General features: G+C 37.5%; 1 protein-coding gene across 24 annotated transcripts in view; it reads left to right on the forward strand.

Annotated features, from left to right (window-relative positions):
• The window catches only part of Phldb2 (pleckstrin homology like domain family B member 2), a 275,057-nt gene that overhangs the window by 237,732 nt on the left and 10,423 nt on the right, over positions 1-26,902 (forward strand). For 11 of the 24 annotated variants that reach the window (XM_087215178.1, XM_087215189.1, XM_087215186.1 and 8 more), the window contains 7 exons: positions 951-1,040; positions 4,259-4,402; positions 5,029-5,214; positions 7,550-7,690; positions 8,863-8,962; positions 20,377-20,397; positions 23,900-24,104. In XM_087215178.1, the coding sequence (XP_087071304.1) occupies positions 951-1,040; positions 4,259-4,402; positions 5,029-5,214; positions 7,550-7,690; positions 8,863-8,962; positions 20,377-20,397; positions 23,900-24,104 (887 nt within the window). The remainder of the gene's footprint in view (positions 1-950; positions 1,041-4,258; positions 4,403-5,028; positions 5,215-7,549; positions 7,691-8,862; positions 8,963-20,376; positions 20,398-23,899; positions 24,105-26,902) is intronic. The other 13 variants (XM_087215238.1, XM_087215250.1, XM_087215252.1 and 10 more) reach the window with 10 other exon arrangements.

Genomic DNA, 26,902 nt, shown 5'->3' on the forward strand with positions numbered 1-26,902 from the left:
ACTGAGCTAAATCCCCAGCCCCAGTAGTTTTTTTTTTTTATAATTCACCCCCCCAAAAAAACCCCTAGAAACAACCAAAATATTTACCAGTGGGTGCATGGATAAACAAAATGTCGGGTATACATATATAATATAATACTTTTCAACAATAAAACAGAGTGAACTATAGATGCATGTAATATTATGGAGTAGAAGAAGGCTACTCAAAAGAGTGCATATTGTATGATTCCACCTATGTACAGCTTTAGAAATCAGAACAAGGCTTGCCCACTGGGATGGAGTTTTAATTGGAAGGTGTCATGAGAAAACTTCTGGGGTGATAAAAATGGTCTTTATATTGGTTGGAATGTTGTTCCACTTGTTAAGTCATGAAATTATATACTTAAGATCTGTGCATTGCTCTGTATATAGATTATACTACAATAAATAAAGACTGTGACCCATAAATATTTTTCCTGAAGGTTGCTTAACACTGGATTAACTAAAGATGGATCATAGGCCCACAGTTTTGAGATCATAACGTTTCTACCACAAAAGTTCCAGAAGAAAATATATTATTGGACTGTGACATTACATCAGCAGAAGACACATGATTATGTGTTTCTTAAAAGGATAAAAAATTTACTTTAGAAAACATGTGAAAGATAAGGCTTGTGAAAGACTCAGAATGTGCCTCCTATTCTTGCTTCATCTAGAACTTCGGGTTTTTTTTCAATTTTTAAACACATGAAAGGTTATATAGCTAAATATGTTGAAAACAACTCATGGATCATGTCAGCTAGCAGAAGGTGAGATATTTACAATGTGAAGTGTTGACTGAATATGAGGAGAGGAAGCAGAAATAGGGCAGGTGTGTGGGGTTTTAATGTTTGTCTGTAATGCGAAGTCGCTGTGCTTCTCAGTGTTATCCAAGGTGAACTCCAAGCTTAACAGATGTTGTGTTTCCTCAGGAAAAGGAGAATCTTTGTAATCTGGAAAAGAAATACTCCAGCCTCTCAGGGGGGAAAGGGTTTCCTGTTAACCCTAATACTTTAAAGGAGGTAAGCTGTGGTTTTTTGTATGTGTCCTTAGCAATAAGGCGATGTACCCCCATTTTATGTGATTAGTTGAATAGTAAAAAGAATGGCTTAAATGGCTCATGAAGGTGCTCAGTGCTTTGATGGCTTTCTTGCCTTTCATTATTGTATACTTTGAGGATTTCAGGAATAATCTTTGTGTCTAATGTATATGTGTGTTCTGTGTGTGTGTGTGTGTTTTACTTTTTTTGGCAGAGACCGTAAGGTATCTTGGAGTTTCAAAAGCATTTAGAATCTTCTGGCATCTAGATCAAGATGAGCTTTACATTCTCTACTTTCCTTCCTGCAACCTCCTTTATCACCCCTTCTCTTTTATTTTACTCCTCTTTCTCCTGAGTCTTAGGGAACAGGAAAAGGCCCTCAAACATTTGAGAAGATAATCTAATGTGTTTCTTCTCTCTGTTTCTCTTCCCATTGTTATTTCTGGAACTTTCTCCTCTAATTGGGAACTCCTACTTACATTCAGCTGTATATACTCTATCCATCCTTCTCTGGTCCCCAATACCACTCTTTCCAAAATATACCTTTGCCAGGTTTCACTGATTTGGAAAATTATAATGCTGACTGAGAAAGAAAATTGTGTTCTTTATATTTTCTTACATTTATTGGCTGAGGGAAAAGCTTGCATTACATAAAAATTTGCCTAACCAAAAGAACTGCTTTTATTTATAAGTTGTTTATTAAAAAAAATAGCAGAGTTGGGAAGTTTTACAAAGAAAATTGTGCGTGTTCGTGTGTGTGTGTTGTGTGTGTGTGTGTGTAGAAAATAAAATGCTATTACAATTATAGGTGTGACTGCTTGTATGCCTCAAAAGCATTTTTTAAGAAGTATTTCTACAATAGCTTTGTTAAATCATTCGGTTTTGTAGTTTGTCTTCATCATTCAGAGCATAGGACTGGCAGGGTCAGTGAACAAAGAATGGCTGTGAAGGGAGTGTGGTAGGGGGTCAGGGAGGGGCTGCCTCGTAAGTCATAGTCGTGAAATGCAGTTTATCTTATGTGTGGTGGGAAGCCATTAACTGGCTATAAGTGGGGAGGTGACATTATTTGAGACCATTTGTTAAGATCACTGGGCTCAATGATTATTGGGTTAGAAGATGTAGATGTAGGGGGAATATGAAGGTGATAGCAGCAGTGCAGGCTGGAGCTCCTGGGGCTTAAATAAGAGCAATGACAGAGAGGTAGAGAAAATTAGTTGGATTACTATAAGTGTATTTTATTGGTAAAATTGAAACTTCTTGCTGAGAGGCTGGTTGTGGTGGTAAAGTAAATAAAGAATGATGCCATTATTCCAGTTTAAATAATAAGGCTGACAGTGTCTTTTATTGAGATAGAGAAGATAGGGAAAAGAGTAAGTTTAAAGGAAAGATTTGGATTTTGACCCTGGACACCCAGAATTTGAAGGGCTTGTGGCACCCAAATGAATTGGGTGGTCTCTAAGGTCGCTCCATCCTTATCTCCTGACAGAAAAATAAAATCTTTCATTTTCTATTAATCAATTAGTCTTTTTTTCCCTTGCAAGCTTTTAGTGTCAAAAGCACATTTGGCTTTTTGATTACTGTGTATCTGCACCATTTGTGTTGTTTAAGTACCTATCTTTTCCCTTTCATAGACCAAGAAAATTTGATTCATTAAGGTGTTTTGATTTTGGTTTCCTGTCTTTGCTTTCTCTTTTATTCTCTCTCTCTTAGTTTTTTGGGGAGTGGTGAATTTATAACCTTACTCTTTACTCCCACTTTGACAGCACACACTTTTGAAGCAATTAAGTTGTATGATCTATAACCATTTAAGGAATCTCAATCCTTGGCTTTGAAACAGTCTATCAACTGAGCAAAAGAATAATCCAAAGTTGCTAATTTTCTTTCTGATTCATTATCACATATAAAATGAAATTTGACAATCTAGTTAATTGTTTCCTTTCTTTGGCTTAACCGTATAAAACGTCATGTAATATTTATGGCCCTTTCGGAAGTACAAGACTTTGATACATCCTGTTGATAAGCAGTCAACTCCAGCTTTCTTCACTTTGTCATAAAAGTTCTCAATAAAAACTGATTTCCAGCCTAGAGGTTTTTCCTTAACAACATCACATCATGGTATCTTGCCTTTTCTATGGTCACTTTTTGGAAACATTGATAGGCTAATGAAAAGAACTCAACTGTCAAATTTAATTCCATTTTACTTTTAAAAGAGAGGCTTATTTTATGTACTTTATTCTTTTTCATATTGATTTATTAGTATGGCAAAAAAATCATGATTGGTCTGTGGAAATGCTTTGCATGAAAATTTACAAGTACCTCTTCCACAAATATAAATTCAGGAATTTTAATTCTCAGAGATTTTGACTTATGGGTATTTTCTCTAAGCTGAAACCAGAACTGAATTACTGTGTTCAAAAGTAACTGGAAATTCTGTGTCATGGGGTAGAGTTGGAGGTTGGTGAAAACTGAATTGAAACACCATCCAGTTGCAAGTTTACCTTCGGGGTGTGTGTGTATGTGTGGGTGCGTGCACCTGCACTCACCTGAATGAGAAGACAGTGTGCTTTTTATTTGCATTCAGTTGACATACCCCAAAGCTAAATTCCATTAGAAATAAATTATAGTTTTATAAATTATAAAATTTATAAGTTACAGTTTTGTAAATTATAAATAAATTATAGTTTTATAAATATTTCTTAATGCAAAATCCAGTAGCCTTCAGCTCGTTTCTGCTGACAGACTAATTCATCAAGAAACAGAAGAGGGGAAAATCTCAGAGACGATTTGTGGAAAAGGTCCTTGAATTAGGGAGTGAGTGATTGCATTGTCTGTAAGTTTTGTTTCCAGGATTTTTTTTTGCGTGGTTCTTTTCAGTGTATGTATAGTGACAAACTCATTTCATCCACAGAATGAATGCTGATTTACCTCTGGATACTTTAAGATCGAAGGTGTAGCGTTGTTTATAATAGAATCATCTTGATTTCACTAGAATTATGTTTAATGTTTAGAATGCCATTTTTCAAGATTAAGCACCATGAATCCATTTTAATTTCTGATTATCCTCTTAATGAAACATTTGATAATACCCAGATATCTGGCTGTGCTGCTCTCAGCTAACTCCATTGTACTGGGAATATTAATACCCTCGCATGCCTCTGCTTTTGCTTTCTTTATGTCTAACTTCTGAATTCCTCCTTTTAGGGCTATCTCAGTGTAAATGAATTTAATGAGCCATGTGGCCATTCCACGAATCTCTCCCCTTCCACTCAGTTCCCTGCTGATGCTGACGCTGCTGTCACTGAGCCTGCCTCAGCTGTGCCGGTGAGCCAGCCACAGAGTCCAGAGGTGTGTGGGCACAACATTTCATTCATTCATTCACTGCTGTTGCTCATGTCAGAATTAACCCATGGTTAATGAGAGACGAGTGAAACAAAAATGTGTGTGACGGGTAGATGTCGGTTTTGCCCGATTGCCTGAGGGATGCCAAGTTTATAAAACATAACGAGTTGGGGGTTCATCATTTAAAATGTTAAAAACCATGAAATATATGTTACAAAGTGCAGGACTAAGACAAGTAACTTCAGATAGATAAGTAAAACACCTTAATATTCTAACCTAGATCTAGTTTTCTTAGAAATTCAAAAACCAGTCTAAAACTTCTGATTTGAATCATCTTTCCAGTTTGATTTTTGTTTTCTATTTTGTTTTTCAATCTAGTTTTTTTTTAATGATAAACCCCTTAAAAGTGTGGTTGGGAGTGGCCAATAATAATAAATTAAAATATTTTGTAGTCATCTAAGTTGATTGCACTGTGGGATTTAACAAGCGCCTACATTGAAAGATATTATGTGTCATTTGTGATTTCCTGACTAGCATATAACAAAACAGAATGAACAGATTATCGATTTCATGTCTTTGTCTTATCCTTTCATTTCATATGGACACATATACCTTTTCTTTCTCCTGTAAAGCAAAGATCACCTGTCTGTTCTGGATTTATGTTTCCTTCCACCCTTTCTCTTCATCCTGTCACTCAACCTTCATCAGCCCCTTGGCCGGAAGTCATGGCTACATCTGTCGATTCTTTCCCTCTAAATGACACACCTCCTCCTCTACCAGCTAAGAAACACAGAAGGCAACAGCAGCAGGAGCAACAGGTAATTAGGGACTGGTGTTCAGAGTGTGGAAGTTTTATTTTACCTTGGTAACACAATCACTCATGTAGAGTCTCTTCAACTTTTTCAAAGGTGATATTTTTAAAAGATAAATGGGCTGGGGATTTACCTCAGCGACACCGCGCCTGCCTGGCAAGCACAAGTCCTGAGTTAGATCCCTGGTACCAAAAAAAAAAAAAAAATAATAAGTTGCATACTCCTTTTTTTGTTGTTGTTTTGTTTTGCTTTCCGTAAAGACATTTAGTATGTTCCAAGGGTGGCTGAATTGTTAGAAAGTTTCAAGAGCTTGATTGTCCTCAGCTGACTTTTGGTATGTTCAAGGAAATTTTACATCTTTACACTTCAGTTCCCATTTCAAAAGATTACAGTTCATCTCAGGTTTTCTCCATATGCTAGTAAGTATTTCCATAAAATCCATAATGTAAAAACTTGTGTGTCAACATGAAATATTTTTATTGTACATTACTGAAACCATAATAACTATCATTCCCTTGAGATGTCAGAATTTGCCAAGCAAATATTTCTCTTCTTTCTTCTAACAATCCTGTGAAAAAAATTATCTTCATCTAGAAGTTTAAGGAACTGAGGCTAACCTTAGTTAAGTAGCTTGTCCAAGGTCACATCACAAATTGCACATTAGGTATAGAAAAACAATTTTTATTGACCAAATTTTTAAATAATTTATTATTCCAATGCATTCTTTTTCATACACTTAAGTATATATTAGTGCTTGTATATTCAAAAAAAAAAACTGTTTCAGAACTCTCTTTCAACTTATATGGTCACTAGATCCTCAAAGAATTCAAGTCCTGCTTTCTTATGACCAACCTTCCCTTCCCATTTCTTGAAGATACCTTCACTACTAGCATTTGTTAAAAGACTGCATCTCATCACTGTCTTCAAGTTACAGCTACCTGGACTGATATAAAAGGAAATTGATGGGAACAGTGGCTCCAATAAGTGATGTCTACAAGAGAATAACTAGGAGAACAGAAGGACTAAACAGCTTCACTTTTGATGTTATGTTTCTCTTGATAACACCTTCATTGAGGGTAAAAGACATCTTTGGGCTAATAGAAGAGCCCTGCTGTTTTCTGCCAAATATCACTTAAGCTATTTTCGATGAGGTTTCTTTCCTATTTTATTAAGCTACCAATGTGCAATATTGGGAAGATTTGATTTCAGAATTTGTGACAATTGGTAATAGTAGGGATAAGACTGCCATGGTCTGATATCATTTTTCTATCTAAAATGGCCATTAATCAACCAAATTGTGAGGATTTATTATTGTAATGTGGATGCCTGGCCATGAATTCCAGCTATTTCACTTTCTAGCTACATGACCTTGGGCAAGTTTATTTAACCTCTCTGTATCCCAGGTTCTCCATTTGTAAAATAACGATTAACCTCAGAGATTTATTATAAAATGGAATGAGATAATGTAGTTAGAGCATCAAACCTGACATATAGTAATCTCTCAATAAATATTAGCTAGTGTAAATAGATCAATGTAAACTTACAATGTAGATATTTGTCATAATTGCCATGCTTTAATTTGTATGTATTTCAGTATCTTGAGCTTAATATTAAAATGATCAAACCTAAAGAACATTTAATTAGGAAATTACTGTGCTATTGAAGATATTTGGAGGAAAGAGACCAAAGAAAATTTGTATAAGTTTCAAGGTGGCAAAGATCTTGCCTTAGAAATCTGAAAAAAATAATCAACTAGAGGATTTTTAAATATGAGCTATTATTATAAGATCTCTTTGTCCAAGATCTTTTTAAGTGCAAAGGTAACCTAGAAGGATCCCTTCTATGGAAACTTCATATAGATTAGGAATGTTCATTTGGTGAAGTATCATTACTATTATTGAACAATTTCTTTGTTTACTTGGCCTTCCCTTCTTCACCTGCCCCTTTTCCCTAGTTCTCCTCACACTGGGCTCTGTGCCATTACACAGAACTGTCCAGATAGACTAGAGGCAAAATGGCTTTGGCCACTGGCTGTTCTGCCATCCATATGTGACCATTATAATAATTTGTAAGTTATCCTGAGGCCCCAGGGCAGCAGGCACTATAGAAGTGAGAGGTGAATTTTTAAAAATATTGTAGGTTCAGAAATAAATTCTTCCAGTGTTTAGTAACATCAAATGTTAATCTAAACCTTTTGAACACAAGGATAAATTTAATAATTTTTTTAAAAATCCGTGTTAAAATTCCAAAACTTCTTTATAAGTGCATAATTTTTCATTTCTTCAGCGATCTGTTTCAGTCAGTCAAGTTTTGCTATTTTGCTTTACATTTGCATTTAAAGCACTTTAGAAGTCTGGAAGAAAGGAAAAAACAGAATAAAGAAGGCCTCTATCTGAGTGACACTTTGCCTCGAAAGAAAACCACACCTTCCATCTCCCCACATTTCAGCAGTGCCACATTGGGGAGAAGCACCGCCCCAAAGGTAGGACTCGGAAGAGCCACAGACCTCACTTCCTGTGAGTCTTTTCCTTGTGTTCCCCAACATGCAACAGCCTTTCGGAAAAAACACTAAATTGTAAACCATTACATTTGCTTGTTTGGCAGTCATCATCATTAAATTGCCTCTTCTATCTTGTTCAAAGAATATTTGGAATTACATCTTCTGGGGCCAAAGGTATTTCCTAACACTATGATAAAAGGTAGTGAACTGACCTTCACTAACATGATAGACTCCCAAGGCTGCATTTGATATTTAGAAATAAATGGGGTATAGATGCAGAGTTATAGGAATAACAGGACCAAATATTTATGGGTCACTTCTACATGCCTGGAATGTGTTAGCACTGTGTCTGAACTTCCTTCTTTCAAAATCCGGCCATACTGTGCAGTGGAATTTCTTACTGATTACTGTCTTGATTGTACATATGGATAAGGTGAGGTGTAATGTAGCTAAGTGACTGACTCAGGAGCCCTCAGCTAGTACTGGGGAGATGGCATGCAAACCCCTGCTATCTGACACATGTACCTCCCTCAAGTTCACTGACTTACCCCAGGGTTCACAGCCGGAGCAGAGGAAGAGCCAAGTGAGAAGGAGATTCTTTGTTGGACAAACTTTGGGTCCTTCTCTTGTCCTTAATCAGAGTAATTTTATTTTAATCTATTATACAAATTGGTGTTTTAAGTATATTTTGTTTACATGAAAGATTTTTCCATATAAAAAGAATGCTAAAACCACTGGGGTATTAATAAGTTTCCCCTGTTTGCAGCCCACTGTGTGAGTGGGGTGGATGGAACAAGTATAGATCTTCCCTGTCCTGCATGGTGTGCATGCACTTCTGTCCCTGCATCCGCCCTCTGCTCCTTGTGGTGCATGAAGAACTTTCAGTCTTTCAGGTGATTGCAGTCAGCATCTTCCCCAACTGCCTCCACTTTTGAAACTGCTGTCCTTGGAAGATGTTCTATGATCTTGAGACTGCCATGTTGTGGGAAGGACAGTGATTGGTCTTTACCGTTTAGCATCACCAAATGGGACACAGAGAACTATCTTATCTCTTTCTACACTTAGACAGGGCTTTGGAAACAGGGGTGTGGGCATTGCCTGAAGGCCCATTTAGTGTACAGTGTGCCTGAAGTGTTCCCTCCTGGTTCTCACAGGGTCACTTGCCTCTGGGACAGAGCAACAGCTGTGGCAGTGTGCTTCCTCACTCCCTGGCAACCATGACCAAAGACTCGGAATCTCGGAGGATGCTCAGAGGTGTGTACCTTGTAAATCAAATGTCATCGTCTTTCATTAAGTGTTAGAATTCCTCAGGGAAATAGGAGTGAGAACAGAGTTGGGAATGGCTAGAGAAGGGAATAAAGTCCTAAATTTAGTCTTAATACATCACCTTTGAGGAAGGATGTATATATATTATGATTGTACCAAGGTGACTTCTCCTACTTGCAATAGAGCTGGTCCATTTTAAATATACCTATTGTACTTTATAAATTCAATAAAATTCTGAAATCAGAAAGGCTCCTAGAGAATGACTAACCTTTCTGATTGATTGGTAGACAGTAAAAAGATATCACTGAGATCCAGCGAGGTTACTGGGGCACTTAACCTCCATTCCTCTTCTGGTTTGTGGCTGAGCCACTATGTTGAATGAATCTTTTGGTGTAGAGTCATTGAGCTAACACAATAAATAAAGCACTTGTGACTCAGAACAGAATTTCATTGGGCCTCTTAGTACAGGTTTGAGCTCTTATATTATGCAGTTAGATTTTAGATGGACTTTACCCTTAACATATTTTCTTTGTAATACAATATATTGTATTTATAGGGATGTTCTTACATAGTCTCCGTAAGATGGAAGAAATTACTACAGTGTTGTTTCAGAAGAGTGCATCTTGTTGAGATAGATTTATTTTGTTAGCATAGTAGTTTATATCTTCAACCTATATTGGCCCTAACTTTTGAGCAAAACGATACTAGATACCAAGGATCAAAATGAGTAGCATATTCTTTGCTTTTGAAATGCTTATGGTCTAGAGAGGAAGAAGATACATAATTTCAATAAAATGTAGTAAATGCACTTTTTGGAGATATGCCCAGGGTGTAAATGGAAAAGCCAGTGGGATGATAGGCATTTGGGTTACAAATACATCTGGACATTCATGAGATTAAAACTCTTTCTTCAGCAGGCTGAATAGACTGCTCAGCCTCTCTGCTTTATGATGCTGGAAAATAATCATTACTTGTTATCAGAAATAATGTGTATATACAATCCATATACACACATGTACATGTATAAGTTTATATACTTGTCTGTAAATGTTATCTGTATGTATTATATATAACATATATCACATGAATGATGTTTTCAGATCATTACTAGAAGTGATTAAGAGTGAAGAGAGGCCAGAGTATTCTTGTGAGGGTTGTAATTTGTAAGAGAGATATACAATGGTAATATTTAAATAAAATACATTTGATTGAATTTCTGGATTTTATTTTCTTTATCATAGTTTCTCAATAAGCTAAAAATACCCCTTTTAATATTCATAAATAACAAACACAAATGACACTATTTCAATTCATTTATCACTTAGTTTGTGGGTCAAATCTATTTTTTGTTGAAGCATTTGTATGTAATATTAATAGATGTCTTTTTAAATGTATTTTTCTCACCAACTGAAGACATCAAAGCCTGGATTGGCCATGAATCCAACCACGATCTTTAGCATGTCCATGTGCTTTACATATTGCAATTATTTAGGGAAAAATCAAACACTTAGGAAAGAGGGTGGGATCACAAATGATTACGTTGAAAGTATTTCCTTAAAATAGTAAGAAAAATTAGCCCCTTGTCCTGAAAGGATAGATTTGTAAGAATCAAGAGCACTTATTGCTGTTGTGTAAGAAGGTTCTTTTTTTTTTAACTTTTTCATTTTATAAAAAAATAAAATTTTATAACAAAATAATAAGAAAATAACATTAGTTAATACACTGTGTATTGTTATCTTCAAAGTAGTTACTCACAGCACAAGACGTAAACCAGAAAGTTTTTTTTATTATTATATTAGTACATTTAAGGTATACAATATAATGACATTCGTCATTGGAAATTTGCACCATTACATAATCCATCTTGGTTCTTATTTTTTCCTCATTCCCCTACCCTTCCTTCAATCCCTCCACCCCTCCCTATCTACAAAGACTTTGTTTCCATTTCTTTTTCTCATATTAATTCCATTCCCTTCTTTCTTTTCCCGTACACTTCCTATTTCACCTTCCCCTTTGCACCTTTTCTTCCTATTTCACATTATCTTTTATACCTTTTAGTCCTTATTTACACTTTCAGTTTCTTACACTAGAGAAACTATTTGGCATTTACACGTGTCCTATTTATTTCACTTAAGAGTATAGCCACAATATTCATCAATTTAGCTATAAATTTCTTTAGTTTCTCATTCTTTATGGCTAATATTCCATTTCGTTAAAAAACCACATTTTCTTTATCCAGTCTCCAATTGATGGGCAATTGGGCTGTTTCCCAGTTTTAGCTATCACAAATTGTGCTACTATGAACATGGGTGCACATATATCACTGTGGTATGATTCTTTTAATTCTTTGGGGAAGATATCCAGCAGAGAAATAGCTGGGTGAAATGGGACTTCCAGTCCTAGTTCTTTGAGGTATCTCCATACTGATTTCCACAGTGGTTGCACCAGTCTGCACTCCCACCAGCAGTGGAGGAGGGTTCCTTTTTCCTCACACCCCTGCCACCATTTGTTATTGGTTGATTTCATGATAGCAGCCATTCTTTCTGAGGTGAGGTGGAATCTCAGTGTTGTTTTTATTTGCATCTCTCAAATGACCAGTGATATTGAATATTTTTTCATATACTTCTTTGCTGTTTCTGCTTCTTTGTCTGAGAAATGTTTGCTCATTTCAGATGCCCAGTTTTGGATTGGGTCTTTAAATTTGGGAGGTCTGATCTTTTTAAGTTCTTTATAGATTCTACATAGTAGACCTTTGTCTGAGGGACTGCTGGTGAAAGTTTTTTCTCACATTGTAGGTTTTCTTTTCACACTGCTGGTGGTTTCTCTTGCTGTGCAGAAGCTTTTTAGTAAGAAGAGATCCCACTTGTTGATTATTTGTGCTAGTTCACGGGCAACTGAGGTCTTGTACATAAAATCTTTTCCTACACCAATGTCTTCAAGAGTTCCTCCTAACCTCTCTTCCAGCTGGTATAATGTTTGTGTTTTAATATTTAGATCTTTAATCCATTTTGATTTTAGTTTAGTGCATGGTGAGAGATATAGGTGTAGTTTTAATCTTTGGCAAGTTGAAACCCAGTTTTTCCAGCACCATTTATTAAAGAGGCTATCTTTCCTCCAGTGAGGGTGTTTGGCTCCTTTGTGGAAGATGAGGTGGCTGAGTGTGTCTGGAGTTATTTCTGCATCTTCTAATCGGTTCCACTGGTCTTCAGGTCTGTTTCTTTGCCAGTACCATGCTGTTTTCATCACAGTAGCTTTGTAGTATAGTTTCAAGTTGGGTATTGTGATACCCTCTACCTTGTCTTTATTGCCTAGTATTGCTTTTGCTATTCTAGGACTCTTGTTCCAAATAAATTTTTGGATTGTTTTCTCCAGGTCTGTGAAGTATGCTGTTGGGATTTCAGTAGGGATTGCACTGAATCTGTATGGCAGTTTTGGAAGTATGGTCATTTTGATTGTATTGGTTCTTCCTACCCAGTAACAAAGGATGTCTTTCCATTTTCTGATATCCTCTTCAGTCTCTTTTTCCAGAGTGTTGTAGTTTTCAAAGTAGAGTTCTTTTACTTCCTTTGTTAGGATGATTCCGAGGTATTTCAATTTTTTGGATGCTATTGTGAAAGGGAATTGGAAGGAAATTGTGCCCAATTTCTCTCAGTGAGTATGTTTTTTGTGTACAGAAGAGCTATTGGTTTTTGTGTGCTGACCTTGTATCCAGCTACTTTACTGAATTTGGTTATGAAGTCTGAAAGACTTTTGGTGGAGTTCTTAAGGTCTTCTATATAGAATATCATGTCATCTGAAAATAATGACAATTTGACTTCTTTGTTTCCTATCTTTATTCCTTTTATTTCTTTTTCTTTTCTAATTCCTGTGGCTAATTTTTTCAATACTGCATTGAACAGGAGTGGTGATAGTGGACATCCTTGTCTTGTTCCTGATTTTAGTGTGAAGGATTTCAGTTTTTGACCATTTAGTATGGTATTAGCTGTTGGTTTTTCATAGATAGCTTTTATCAGATTGAGGTAGAGACCATCTATTCCAATTTTTTGTAGGGTTTTTATCATAAATGTATGTTGGATTTTGTCAAATGCTTTTTCTTCATCTATTGAGATGATCATATGGTTTCCGTCCTTGGCTCTATTGATATAGTGTATTACATTGATTGATTTGCATGTGCTGAACCATCCCTGCATCCCTGGGATAAATCACACTTGGTCGGGGTGTATGAACTTCTTGATGATATTCTGCATTCTATTTGCCAGCATCTTATTAAGGATTTTTGCATCTATGTTCATTAGTGACATTGGCCTGTAGTTCTCTTTTTCAGTTGGGTCTTTCTGTGCTTTGGGGATCAAGGTGATGCTTGCTTCCAGGAATGAATTTGGGAGTAGTGCTTCCCTTTCCATTTCATTGAAGAGTATAAATAGTAGTGGCAGTAGTTTCTCTCTAAATGTCTTGTAGAATTCGGCAGTGAAGCCATCAGGACCTGGGCTTTTCTTAGTTGTTAAGTTTTTAATTACATTTTCAATTTCATTGATTGATATTGGGTTGTTTAGAATTTTTAGATCATCTTCATTCAATTTTGTTTATTCACATGCATCTAGAAATCTGTCCATTTCCTCTGTATTTTCCATGTTATTGGCATATCGGTTCTCAAAGTAGGTATTGATCCTCTGGATTTCTGCTGGGTCCGTTGTAATTTCACCCTTTTCATTCCTAATTGCATGGATTTGGGCCCTTTATTTCCTTTTTTTTGATAAGGTTGGCTAAGGGTTTGTCAATTTTGTTTATTCTTTCGAAGAACCAACTCTTGGCTTCATTGATTTTTTTGTATCATTCTCTTAGTCTCCATTGCATTGATTTCTCCTCTGATCTTTATAATTTCCTCCCTTGAATAAGCTTTGGGTTTGTCCTGCTCTTCTTTTTCTAGAAGCTTGAGGTTCAGCATCAGGTTGTTTAATTAGGCCTGCTCTGTTTTCCTAATGTGATTATTCACTGCTATGAATTTCCCTCATAAGACTGCTTTCATTGTGTCCCATAGATTCTCATATGTTGTATTGGCATTGTCATTCAGTTGTATGAACTGTCTGATTTCTTCTTTAATTTCCTCTATGACCCATTGGTTATTCAGAAGTGTGTTGTTCAATTTCCATGTGTTTATGAAATTCTTGCAGTTTCTTTTGCTATTGATCTCCAATTTCATTGCACTATAGTCTGACAATATACAGGGGATAACTTCAGTTCCTTTGCACTTACTTAAACATGTTCTATGAGTGAGTATGTGGTCTGTTTTAGAGAATGACCCATGTGCAGCTGAAGTGAATATGTATTCTGATTTTGTGTGGTGGAACACTCTGTAAACATCTGTTAAGATCATTTGTTCAAGAGTTTGAGTTCTAGTATTTCGTTGTTTATTTTTTTGTCTAGTTCATCTATGTATTTGTGAGAGTGGAGTACTAAGGTTCCCCACTACTATTGTATTAGTGCTTTTTTTCATATTTAAATCATCTTTATTTACAAAATACTATCCTGAGAATTATAATTCCATTAAGCTTCAATTTGAGCAAAAGTATAATCACTTAAGTAACAGCAGTTACTTAAACTGAAAATGAAAGATAAAATTACTTTTGAAGAGAGATCAAAAATATTGTCAGGTTTCTTGTTGTGGCTCTGGATGTTCAGCATCAGGCTCATTTGAAGGCAGAATTGACCCTGAAGGGAACTCACTTCTACTTTCAGAATGTGGGGATGGGGGGAAAAATTCAGCTCTTGGGGAAAGATAATGAGGAAACCCCCATGGATAGACATTTCTCATTGGGAATGGAGGCAGTGGGCCAGAGAAATCCCCTGGTGGAAAATAATCTCGAGGTGCTCCATACATGTTTTCTGGAGGAGGTGGAGGAAAAGGAGGTCCTCTCCTCAGGACCTGGCTCCTCGGATACATTAGAAACGGCTGACCTCCAACTGGAGAAAGAGGTGGAGGAACAAACCCAGGGCCAGTTGCTTTGCTTTCAGCAGGGAGAGAAGAATCAGGCACATTTGAATTACCAGGATCATCTTTGGTATCATTTCTACTGGATTCCGTTTCTGAAGACACTGGCCCATCCACTTTACCCAAAGAAAGCATATTATAACTTCTGAGTTCTGCTGGTCCCGATAGTCTACCAGAATTAGAATAGTATCTGTCTTGCTTTTGTAGTGGAAGAGCTGGGTCAGGATATGGTTGGCCTGGTGGAGGAATCATCACCCTACGGTCCTGTTCCCACGGAGGTGACAGAGATCCAGTGTCAGAAGGTGCTCTATGAGGATCAGTTAACCTATCATAGCTTGAGTTTCCTCTCTTATTGCTAATCTGATGGTCCAGAGGATTCTCTAAGCCTCTTGAGCCTCTTCCTCCTCCCCCTGGAAGCAAAGGTGAGAGTCTGAGTGGACCTAAATTGGATGAAAGGATCAGCCATGCTGCTGAAGAGCTGGAGACGTACAGAACATGAGCCAAAGATCTTGAAGAATTGGAGAGAACCATTCAGTCTTATCAGGGCAGATTATTCCCCATGAGAAAAGAGCACACGATAATTGGTTGGCAGCTCAAACTGCTGAAAGAAACTTGAATGAGTTAAGGAAAGAAAATGCTTACAACAGACAAAAATTAACTGAAACAGAGTTTAAATTTGAACTTTTAGAAAAAGATCCTTATGCACTTGATATTCCAAATACAGCATTTGCCAGAGAGCATTCCCCATATGGTCCGTCACCATTGGGTCAGCCTTCATCTGAGACGAGAGCTTTTCTCTCTCCTCCAATATTGTAGTAGTGCTTATATGATTTTTCATGTCTGTTAGTATTTCTTTTATATAGTTGGGCGCACGAGTGTTTGGTGCATATATATTAATAATTGTCATCTCTTCCTCTTGGATTGTTCCTTTTACAAGGATATAGTGTCCTTCTTTGTCTCTCTTAATCAGTGTTGGTTTGAAATCCACTTGATCTGCAAAGAGGTTACCTACTCCTGCTTTTTTTCGGGTTCCTGTCACATGGTGTATTGTTTTCCACCCTTTAACTTTCAGTCTATGAATTTCTTTTTGAATTAATGTTTCTTGTATACAGCATATTGTTGGATCTTGCTTCTTGTCAGATTCTGCCAGTCTATTTCTTTTGATTGGTGAATTGAGACCATTAACATTGATGGTTATCACTGATACGTATTGAGTTATCATTGTCATGACTTTTTCTTTTTGTTGGATTCTACCCCTTTGCATTTAATTTCATGTTGTGCCTGGTGGATTCACTCTGCAGGGCTTCCTGAGGTTTTGATCCTCATTGTCTTTTCCTAGGATATTGTTTAAAATTTTTTGGAGTGCTCCTTTGGTAATTGGGATGTTCCTAAGGTGCTCTTTTCATGAAAGTATCTTATTTCTCCATCAGTTTTGCAAGATAGTTTTGCAGGGTACATCAATCTGGGTTGGAGGTTGTTTTCCTTTAGGGCTTGAAATACAGTGCTCCATGCTCTTCTTGCCTTGTGGTTTGTGTTGAGAAGTCTGCTGTGATTCTGATGGGCTTTCCATTGTATGTGATTTGTTTCTTTTCTCTAACTGCTTATAGAATTTTTTTCTTCTGTTGGGTTTCTGGAATCTGAATTATATGCCTATTTGTAGATTTTTTTTTGATCACAGCTAGTTGGACTCCTACATGCCTCACTTATCTCTATGTCAAGTTCTTTTCTCCGCTTGGGAAGTTTTCTGCCATCACTTCTGAGAACAGTTTTTTTATGTCATCTGCACTCTGTCCTGTTTCTTCCTTGGCTCCAGTCTCTCTGATGTTATTTTTCTTCACATCATCTAGCAGCTGCTGGATTGATTTCTCATGGTCCCTTACTATTTTTAAGAAATTTTTCTTTTCCTGTTCACTAATTGCAATCTTATCTTCTGTATCTGTAATTCTATCCTTGCATTGGCTCATTCTGATGCATAAACTCTCACTGGAGTTTTTAATCTCCTGGAAATCTGTTTGCATCTGTTTTATAGATTCCATGTTTTTCCTTTGTTGGGATTCCATCATATTCCTCAGCTCCTCTAGTTTTTTATCTGTGTTTGCCCTAGATTCATTAATCATGTCTTGTACTATGGGCACAATCTCTGCTGTTATCTGAGAAATTATTTCTGATTTCATTTTTTCCAGGTTCTCTTTCCTTGCCAGTTCAGGGAGTTCAGATTGTTGAGTATCAGATTGTTCCATCTCTTCGCCCTTTAGGGTTCCCTTAGGTGATCTGAAAGTCTGGTTTTTGGACTTATTTACATGTCTTCTTATTTCAACAGATGCAGCCTGTTGTATCTTTGTTGAGGTGACTTTTTGCTCACCCAGTGGTCTTGAATTCTCAGCAAGCCACCAAACAGCCTTTACTCTGCTGCTCACCAGTACACCAATTCCTGGGTTCAGAGTGGTGGCCTTCTAGATCCCTGAGCTGACCTATTGTCTGGGCGGGCTTCTGGCTGGGGCCTAAGCACACTTGGGATGGTATCTAGGCATGCCTCTCACTGGAGCCCCTATGTAGCTATTGTCTGGGAGGGCCTTTGGTTGGAGGCTGTGTGCCCCGGTTTCTGTTGTCTGCCCGCTTTGGCTAGGGTCTACTTGCACTTATCAATGGTATTGAGGCGAGCCTCTGCATATTGCTTGTGTGCCTGTACAGCTCTTCTCCAGGCGGGTCCCTGGCTGTGGCCAATGGTCTGGCGAGCCTCTGGCTGAAGCCTGTGTGCCCGTGCATCCCCTTTCTGGGAAGGCCTTTGGCTTGGGTGGTGTGGCCGAGCCTCTGAGGTTTGGTCAGAGCCCCATTTGAGAGTCACCTGCAGCCATGCTGGTCCAGGCCACACAGCTGCTCCCTGGGATCTGCCTGCACTTAGAGATGGAATGGCGCTCCGCCGGCGGGAGCCCGCATGCCCGTTCAGCTCCTCTCTGGGCAGGTTTCTCCAGAAAGATTCTTATTAAAAAAGAAACAGATAATAACATAAAAGTTTGTTTTCAGGGAACTAAGGTAAACTAACAGTATAAGTGAAACAAATTAGAATATATATTAAAATATTTTTGAAACAACAAAATATGTAATTTTTGGAAGTATTTCAACATCTCCCTACTTCCTAGTCATCTCCCTTCTGTTTTATTTTTTACTTGTATACATATATGTATATTTTGTGTTTTCCATATCAGAGAAACCATTACATAGTTGAACTTGCATGTCAGAGTTATTTCACTTAACATCATGTTCTTGAGTTGCACCCATTTATCTAAAATGCCTCATTTATCTTTCTTTATGGAAGTGTGGTACTCTGTTGTGTATAAATGTCACATTTTCCTTATCCGTTCATCTGTTGATGGATATATATGCTGTTTCCAAGAGCTAGCTGTTGTAAATTGTGCTGCTATAAACATGGGTGTGCATGTATCCCTGTAATATGATGATTTTAACTCTTTTGGGAAGATACATGGAAGGGGCATAGCTGATAGGAAGGTTCTCATGAGAACACGATGAAATTGAAAGAATGTCTGATCTCTTGTTTTTCTAATTTCTACTTCCCCCTCAAATAAAAATAATACTCATGCTTGTTTCATAGAGGAAAATGGAGCCAGTTCTCTTAGGTCACACTGTGCAAATAACACTCTGCAAAATCTGCTCTTGATTTCTCTCCTTTTTGTATTCCTGTTCTTCACTGATGTGTCCTGTGTGCACCGGAGAAGACTTTGGCTTCTGTCTTTGCTTCAGCTCTGCAACATTAGCTGCTTAAAGAGTTTCATGGTGTGCAGGGGGGGACAGCTTCTGGGGAAACAGACAGCTGTCCTGTGTACATTGCTCAGGCCAACCTGCCGCCTTTGACTCTCCACCCAGAGGAGAGGCAGAGGTGTCAGGAATCATAGTTCTTAAAGCTACAGCCGACTTAAGTCAAACTGGCAGGATTTTCTGCAAAGCCCACGCAGGTGGCCCACAAAGACCAGGAGAGAAAAATCGTATATTCATTTAGAATAGACTTGTTAACATTTGTTGATTTCCTTAAAACAGCAAATGCAATTAAAATTCCAGGGTGCCTAAAATCTAATTGATATTTTTATGTACACAATTAATGTAAATAAACCATTTTTTTTTGCTGCTGTTCATAATGGATACATCAAGCATGATCCTGTAAGTAGTATAATCCTTCCTCCATCAGCACTATTTTTATGTGAGTCATAAAATCTTGAAATCCAAGCAGAGAGCTGAGGAACTCAACTCCTGAAGTTGTAATGGTCTTTGGCTTTTGTACATCTTGTCAATTGTTCCTTTGTAAGCTTTAGAATGAATAAAATCTTTGTCCTTCTGTTTTTTGTTAAATGCAGGAAAGTCCAAGAAAGGTATGACAACCTCTTTGTGTGTTGTTTTTGTTTCCAACAAATACTGAAAGGTCATTGTCAAGTCATCTCTAAGAAATGATCAGATTTTAAACTCTACAATGTGGATTTTTAGTCTAGTGATTATTCCTCTATCATAACAGAGAAAATATCATTGCATATTTGCAAGAAATGCAATGCTAGGGGCAGCTGCTGTTCAGTCACAGGCAGCTGCATGACTTTCTTTGTTTTGGCTTTTTGTCCAAGGTCAAATCCTTCAGGAAACCTGAGCACTGGGGAAGCATTGCTTTGTAAGACTCAGGATCTATATAAAGAGAAGAGTGGGTATTGTGATGTCTGTAGGCTAAGTAGAAAAATATACTTTTCCTTTAGAAAAAAAAGTCAGGTATCAAAAATAAAGCAGGTTACAGTGGGGAGATGGAAGGATTTAAGTGCCTCTCACTTCCTTTTAAGCCTATTTTGTTAGAACGACTTAGTGGAAAGTGAAGAAGAGTTTGAATGACTGGCTTGAATAAGTAAGATGGTCATTACTGAAGCTAGGTAGGATGTCAGGATGTCAGGCTGTCAGGAGGCTGGTTTGTTGCACTGTGCTTCAAGTGGTTAAGTGGCATTCTTTAAACTTTAGCTCTTAAAAACCGTTTACTGTTGTCTGCTTGGAAAAAAAAGAATTGTTTTATGCATATTATCTTGTTTATATTTTTCCCACTTTCTGGTTGATGAATATGTGGAAAAAATTTTTCCCTGTAACAAATCTTTTTTGACTAACTATGCATGTATCGTAAGGCTGTTTCCTTTTTGTAACTTCTTGAGTTTGTCTCTGTAAACTTAGATTTAATCTAAAACTATGAACCTTATTCTGTATTAATCTGGTAGTTACTAACACTATAAAGGCTGCATGTTGGAAGTGTTATATATCTCTCCTGTCTTCTTGTCATCCTTTGTGATCTCATATCTTTTTCCCTTTCTCCATCATTCTCTACCTTCATTCCTGACTTGTCCTGTACCTTCTTCTTCGGGCTGTGGACTATCATTAGGAAGAATGAATTCCTCAGCAGGTGAGCTACCATAGGAAACCTGGTTAGTTTTACTCCCTTAAACCTAGGCTATAATTTAAAAACATGTCATTTTCTTTATAAGTCCAGATAACCATATAAAAATGTGTAACATTCATTGACAAGAATGTTTATATATCCCACAATGGTTAATTCACAAAGGGGTTTTGGGGTCCGATTAACCAGAATACACAGTGAATGTACCTTGTGCATGCAGTCTACAGGCTTTCAGACAAGAGAGAGCAGAGCTGGTTTTGTTTCCTAATGTATACTATGAGATGATCCTCAGATATTATCAGGTCTCTTTTCATAAAGCTTCTAAACCTTTCAAATAGCTATATCTGCCAGGGTAGGAACGATTTAGTGTATTTTCAAGCCCATGTTTACTTTTTGGTTTCTTTCCAAGAGCTATATAATTAAAACATAAAACCAAAAACCAAGTAGATTTGGGTTGAGAAAGCCTCATTTTTCCCCAGTTCAGTTCTTTTGCCCCATCCCAATGAGGAAGGTGCATTCCACTTCCTTATTTGGCCATTAATATTGGTGGAGTTTACAGATGAAAAGTGAATTCATTTAATGACAATTTCATGACACCCACATGCTAAATACATGGTGACACTGCTGAGGAGGACGTCTGAGTCCCCTCCCTGATGAAGCCACCCCTGAGTGACAGCTGAGACAAGTCCGTGGCTGCTCTACTTCTCTGTGCACCCACAGCTCTTCCTGGGCTCTGCCTGGCACCCTCCTTCAGTCTCCTTCTTGTCTATGGTGTTTCTTCTACTGAAGATACCTGTGTCTTTCGATGGCCAGGCCAGAGCCTGAGTCCCTACACCAACTCTTCAGGCACACTTGTGTAGTGCCAGGGTCACAGGAGAGAGGCCCATGCCTTTACTGAGAATGGCAAGGTAACTTGTGTTTTTAAAAATTTGTTCAGTAGGGAGGAGGCTGAGCCCGGTGAGGGTTGGGCCCATTATGATCATGAAAATGTTGCCAGTAGGCAGAAATTTGTAGCTCCATAGGGGAGCATTCCTGCTCTCACTGGATCTGCAGGAACTGAAAGTCCTGTACCTAGATATGGTGGTGTATGCCTGTAATCTCAGCACTCTGGGAGGTTGGCCAGAGGATTGCAAGTTCGAGGCCAGCCTGGGCAACTTAGCAACTTAATGATATCTTGTCTCTAAATAAAACAAAAAGGGCTGGATATATTGCTCAGTACAAAGGCCCTGGGTTCAATCCCCAGTAACATACACACACAGAGGCCTTCATTGGGAAAGATAGCTTCCTTAGCCACAGGCTTTGTCCTGTTGGGTGTTTATTCTGACACTGGAGTGGCTGGAGGTTCAGACACAGTCAAACCTCAACAAATAGTGAGCTGGTCTGGGAGATTTGTGTTGACAGTCCTTACACAGTGCCTGGCATAACATGGGTATTTCCTGTGTACCCATCTGAAAATGTTGAATCATTATAGTTTACTGCCTCTCTCACCTGGAGGTTATAAATTCACTTTTGTATTCTGTGATGCTTTTGAAAACAACAAACCCAACCAAACAAAACCACAGCCCAGGAAGATCAGAGGGGCAAGGCTACAGCTGTGTGGGGAGCAATGCACACACGTCTTTCAGCTTCTTGGGGAGGTGTTCATTGCCCATGGGGACTGGCTCTTCCTCAGTAAAGGTCACGGCGCAGCTCATTACCAGGAACATCATTCTTGTGTGTTTGAAACTACATGGCTTTCTTCTAGGCATTTTTCATATGAGAACAAGGAAATGTCTTCCGTGTAAGGCAGTGCCAATGTGCAAGCTTTGTATGCTACACCTTTTTTTTGAAATCATAAGGAAATATACATGTGTAACTTTTCGAGTAATTTCTGGTTTTTTTAATCCTTTCATAATGAATATTTGGAAACAATTTAAAAGGAACACTTAGTAATTCCAAAAATTCAAGTATAAAAGGTAAATATTTGAATAATGAATTGTTTTTGCCTTTCTTTTTAAAAAAGTACAAGTTCCACACTTAGGAATGCACTGGCCTAACTTAATACTTTATGCATTAATCATTACTATAAACTATATTCTATCTAGTCTCATGGTGTGCTTTTATGTTTTGCATTTTCCCTTAGCTAAGTGATATGTACAATTTTTGTATATATAGTGGCGAATTATCCGAAGGAAACTTACTTTCTCAGAAATTCATTACTTCAGTATATCTCATTTAGATATCTAAAACTGCTCCAAATACTAATTGCATGAATACTGCATGAAGCTAAAAATCACTTTACAGACACTTTGGGTGGATAATGTATCGTTAAAGCATCACAGATGTGGCTTCTGTTTCTAAATGGAAATGGCTAACAGCTGAGGAAGCTGTCTGGCTTCCCTTCTCCAGTCCTCTTGCCTACTTTTTGGCCATTTTATGACGAATTAAAGCCATTTTATGACTTATTAAAAGACAGAAGAAAAGAAGTGGAATTCAAATGGTCTAATTGCAAACTCTTAATAGCTCTGGTGTAACTCCCTGGATAGTGGAGGCTATCAGGGAAACATTTATCGGGAGAAAGAAATTACAAACTATAGAGACATTTTAAAATGAATGTAGGTATTTATTTACTAGTATAATCCCTGCTTCCTGAGTATATGACAGAGAACTGAAAAGACAATTTGATTTGTAATGCCTGAAATCAACATTCAGAGACCAAGCCATAGCAGTAACTTAATATGCCAGCTATGAAGCCAGTAACTTACTGTGCCAGTGTCCAAGTACCAGGGTTAAAAAAAAGTCTTACTTGTCATGTGTTTGATATTACAGATGCCTACATTTTCCAATAGTTATCTCTAAATGGGTGGTAAGAGAAGAGGATTAGATACACAGTGATTAGGAACAATCCATTCATTGAAAGGATTATTGACCCTGAATGTTTTAAATAAGTAATTGACAGGTGAGGAAAGAGCCAAAGAGAGGGAGGGAGGGAGGGAAGGAGGGAGAGAGAATAAAGGAATATGTGATTTGGATCTTAAACATATTGAAAACATTAGAGGTGGTACACAGGTTTCTCAAATCCTCCACCTGAAAGGTCCTCCACCTGCTGTTTTATGACCAAGTTGAGTGCTCTGAAATGTGAATAGCATTGACTGCACAGTAACCCTGGCATTGCTTGTCACTAGGATTCATCTCGTCTTCACTTGAACACTGCTATTTCATATTTCTTGGTTTTTTCTTCCATTGTGTTGAATGTGTGCCAGTGTGTTATTCTCCATTGTACTGAGTTACAGGAGTGGGATAGGAAGGTGCCAAGTGATCACACTGACAAAATCACCCGCAAGACCACTTCTTTGAAACCCTTGCTTACACTGAGCATGATGCTCTTTCTTTGATCTTTTTGGCTTCAAAACAAATTAGACTGGGGCTCATATTTCATATGGAAATGTTTCTGGTTGTTGGCTTGAGCCTGTAGACATATAAGATTATAAGACTGATAAACGAGGTGTATTTATGGCTCTTTCCTTAGGTTATAATCATCAACAGATGAGTGAAGGACAAAGACAGAAACCTGAATTTTACAACCGCACAGCATCAGAATCAAATGTCTATTTGAATAGTTTCCACTACCCTGATCATAGCTACAGGGACCAGGCCTTTGATACTTTGAGCCTGGACAGCTCCGACAGCATGGAGACCAGCATCTCTGCCTGCTCACCCGACAATATCTCTAGGTAAGATCCATTTGTGGACAAGACTTCTTGTTTGGAAAAGCAAGGCTGACTTCAAACATACAGTCAAGCCAGGTACAGTGGTGCACATCTGTAATCCCAGCTATTCAGGAGGGTAAGGCAGGACGATTGCAAATTCAAGGCCAGCCTGAGCAACTTAGTAAGATGCTGCTTCAAAAAACAAATAAAAAAGTGTAAAATCATCAGTTTGAGACATTATATATGTACAAATTCAAATTTTAAAAATGTATTTTCCCATATTTTTATTTTATGAAAAAAATAAAATTTCATGACAAAATAATAACAATAGTTAATATTGTTATTTTAAAATAGTTACTCAGAGAACAAGATGTAAACTGAAAAGATTCTTACAAAGAAGAATCAGATAATAGCACAAAACGTTTTCAACTAGGATAGAATAGTAGTATAAATGAGACATATTGGCATATATATGAAAATAATTTTGAAACATAAGATACAAAGAGTCAGTGCATAAAAGAGGTCCACATCATGGCAACCATTAGAAGTAGTTTCTTTGTATCATGTATGACCGAGCCAGATATGCAGACCATTTTCCCACTTGATCCTATTTCTTTATACTGAAGTTCACATTTACACCGTGCTTCCAAGTCAAGTTACCTCTGTTGCTGGACTCTAAACTTCATTTGAACTGCTTTTGATTAAATAAGAAATAATTCCCAATAACAGAGCCAGAACTTTAAAGGTTTTTTTACCCTTATGCTTTGTTGGGAGGAATGGCTTAGTTATTCTGTATATTAAAAATTTTGTAAGGATTTACCGATTCACATTTGTATTCGTACTTCGAAGCAAGCGAAAGTGGTATTTGGGAATTAGGGCATAGGCACATGGAAACTGTAAGTTCATGAGAGCGATTTTCCCTCTTCTGAAGCTTGGTGATCCTCTGCTACCTCACAGCAGCCACCAAGAGGCTGGCATCGCGGGTCTGGCCCTGCCCTCCCTTCTCTCTTCACAGAAATTCTTATTGATGGAGAGGGTGAGGAACTCTCAGCTTTCTCTGCCTCTGACCATGTCAGTCCTTAACATTTTCTCCAAGTATGAGCACAGAGTTGGGGTTAGGAAGTTAATGGAAGCAGCAGTAATAATGGGTGTTCAGAGTACTGGTCTATGAGATATTTCGATGATTTTAGCAGAATGGAGATTTGGTGCAGAATTTACTCTCAATTGCCTGTTTTCCAAGGCCCAAGACCTATTTTCTGAGCTTCATGTTTGTTTAGAGTGTAAATAATGATACTCAAAAAGTAAAAAGGTCTGGCTCCAGTAACTTTCTGGTAGTCAAAAAAATGATGTCTCAACATAAAGCAAAGGGCAGATGTACCCACAACCAAGTAATTCTATCATTCTTCAAATGGCTTTTTATGACATCATAAGCCACAAGACCAACTTTATGTCACTAAAATTTCAGCATGGAATTACCTCTTTAATAGACTTATAATTTTGGTATATTTTAATATATAATTTTAAGAAATCTTGAACACAGCAGTTTTTTTAGTCCTTTATTGTTCTTTATACCAATATTCAACAAGTTTCCACCTCAGGATACTTTATCATCACATACATTCTAAACTTTTTAGTTTCTTATTTCTTGCTTTCCTAGTGTTTATTATGTTATTTTCCACAACAATGAGTAAAAGCATCTGATTATTTTAAGGTAAATGGGGACACAGAAGACAAACATCTATTTTTCTCTCTCTCCCTTTTACATTTGACTTTTTAGTTTTCATTCTATTTTGTCTTCAACTTTTTTATATTTAGAAGATCTGATAGCACAAGGAAATAAACACAGTAATTTCTGCCCATGATGTGAAGCAGCTATGGACAGTTATCATGGTCACGCACAACTACTTGCCAGGAATGGTCATTCTGCAATAATTCTACCAAAGAATTAAGGTGTCTCACCACACACACACACACACACACACACACACACACACATACACACAAGTGGGAACTATGTGAAGTGATGAAAATTTTAGTTTGATTATAGTGGCCAGTTCACAGTGTATACAGATATCAGACTGTCATGTTGTACATTGTAAATATGTACAATTGTCAGTTACATGTATACTCAGTAAAGTGGAGAAATTAAAGAAGTGATAAAACATGTGCAAATTCCTTGCAATGAAGTACTCATTAGGTACTACAAACAGGTACTAATAAAAAATTTTAAAAAACATTATGTTGTACATGATGTATACAAATTTGTCATTTAAAAATAAAGCATGTTCCAGAACCCTGCCCCAAATGAGAGCTAAATAAATGTAGATTGCATAAAATGGAACAAATGGAGGTAGATTATTGGTAAGTTTGTTTGCTTTTTGTAAGTTGGTGATTTTTGAGGCTTAAAACTTAGTGAAACTCAAGATTATCTTCAAATTAATTGGAGACATAAGATGCATTTTATGTCTCCCCTACAGAATGTTAATACAATTTTGTCCCATTATTGGCCTAAGCAGTATGTCTTCAGCTTTCTCAGGTAGGTCAGTAAAGTTTGTCCCTTTGCCATCTACAAAGTCAGGTATTGCCAATGAAGGGGAATAGGTACTCGTGCACAAAAACTGAAGATTTTTTTTCTTGAATTCTTTCAAGCTAAAAAGAGCAGAACTTATAGTTTTCTCCCTCCCCTAATAATTAATGGAGATAATAAGAAATCTCCATGTTCCCCTTCTCAGGAGAAAATGCCTGGTTAAGCATTGGCCTGGGGTTGGCCTGTGAGTCCATCCTTCATGTCGGCCATGAGGGTCTGGTACTCCTGAGGCAGC

Source organism: Heterocephalus glaber, unplaced genomic scaffold (genome assembly GCF_053883595.1).
Source record: "Heterocephalus glaber isolate CG9 unplaced genomic scaffold, H.glaber_assembly_v1.0 deba00000122, whole genome shotgun sequence".
NCBI lineage: Eukaryota > Metazoa > Chordata > Mammalia > Rodentia > Bathyergidae > Heterocephalus > Heterocephalus glaber.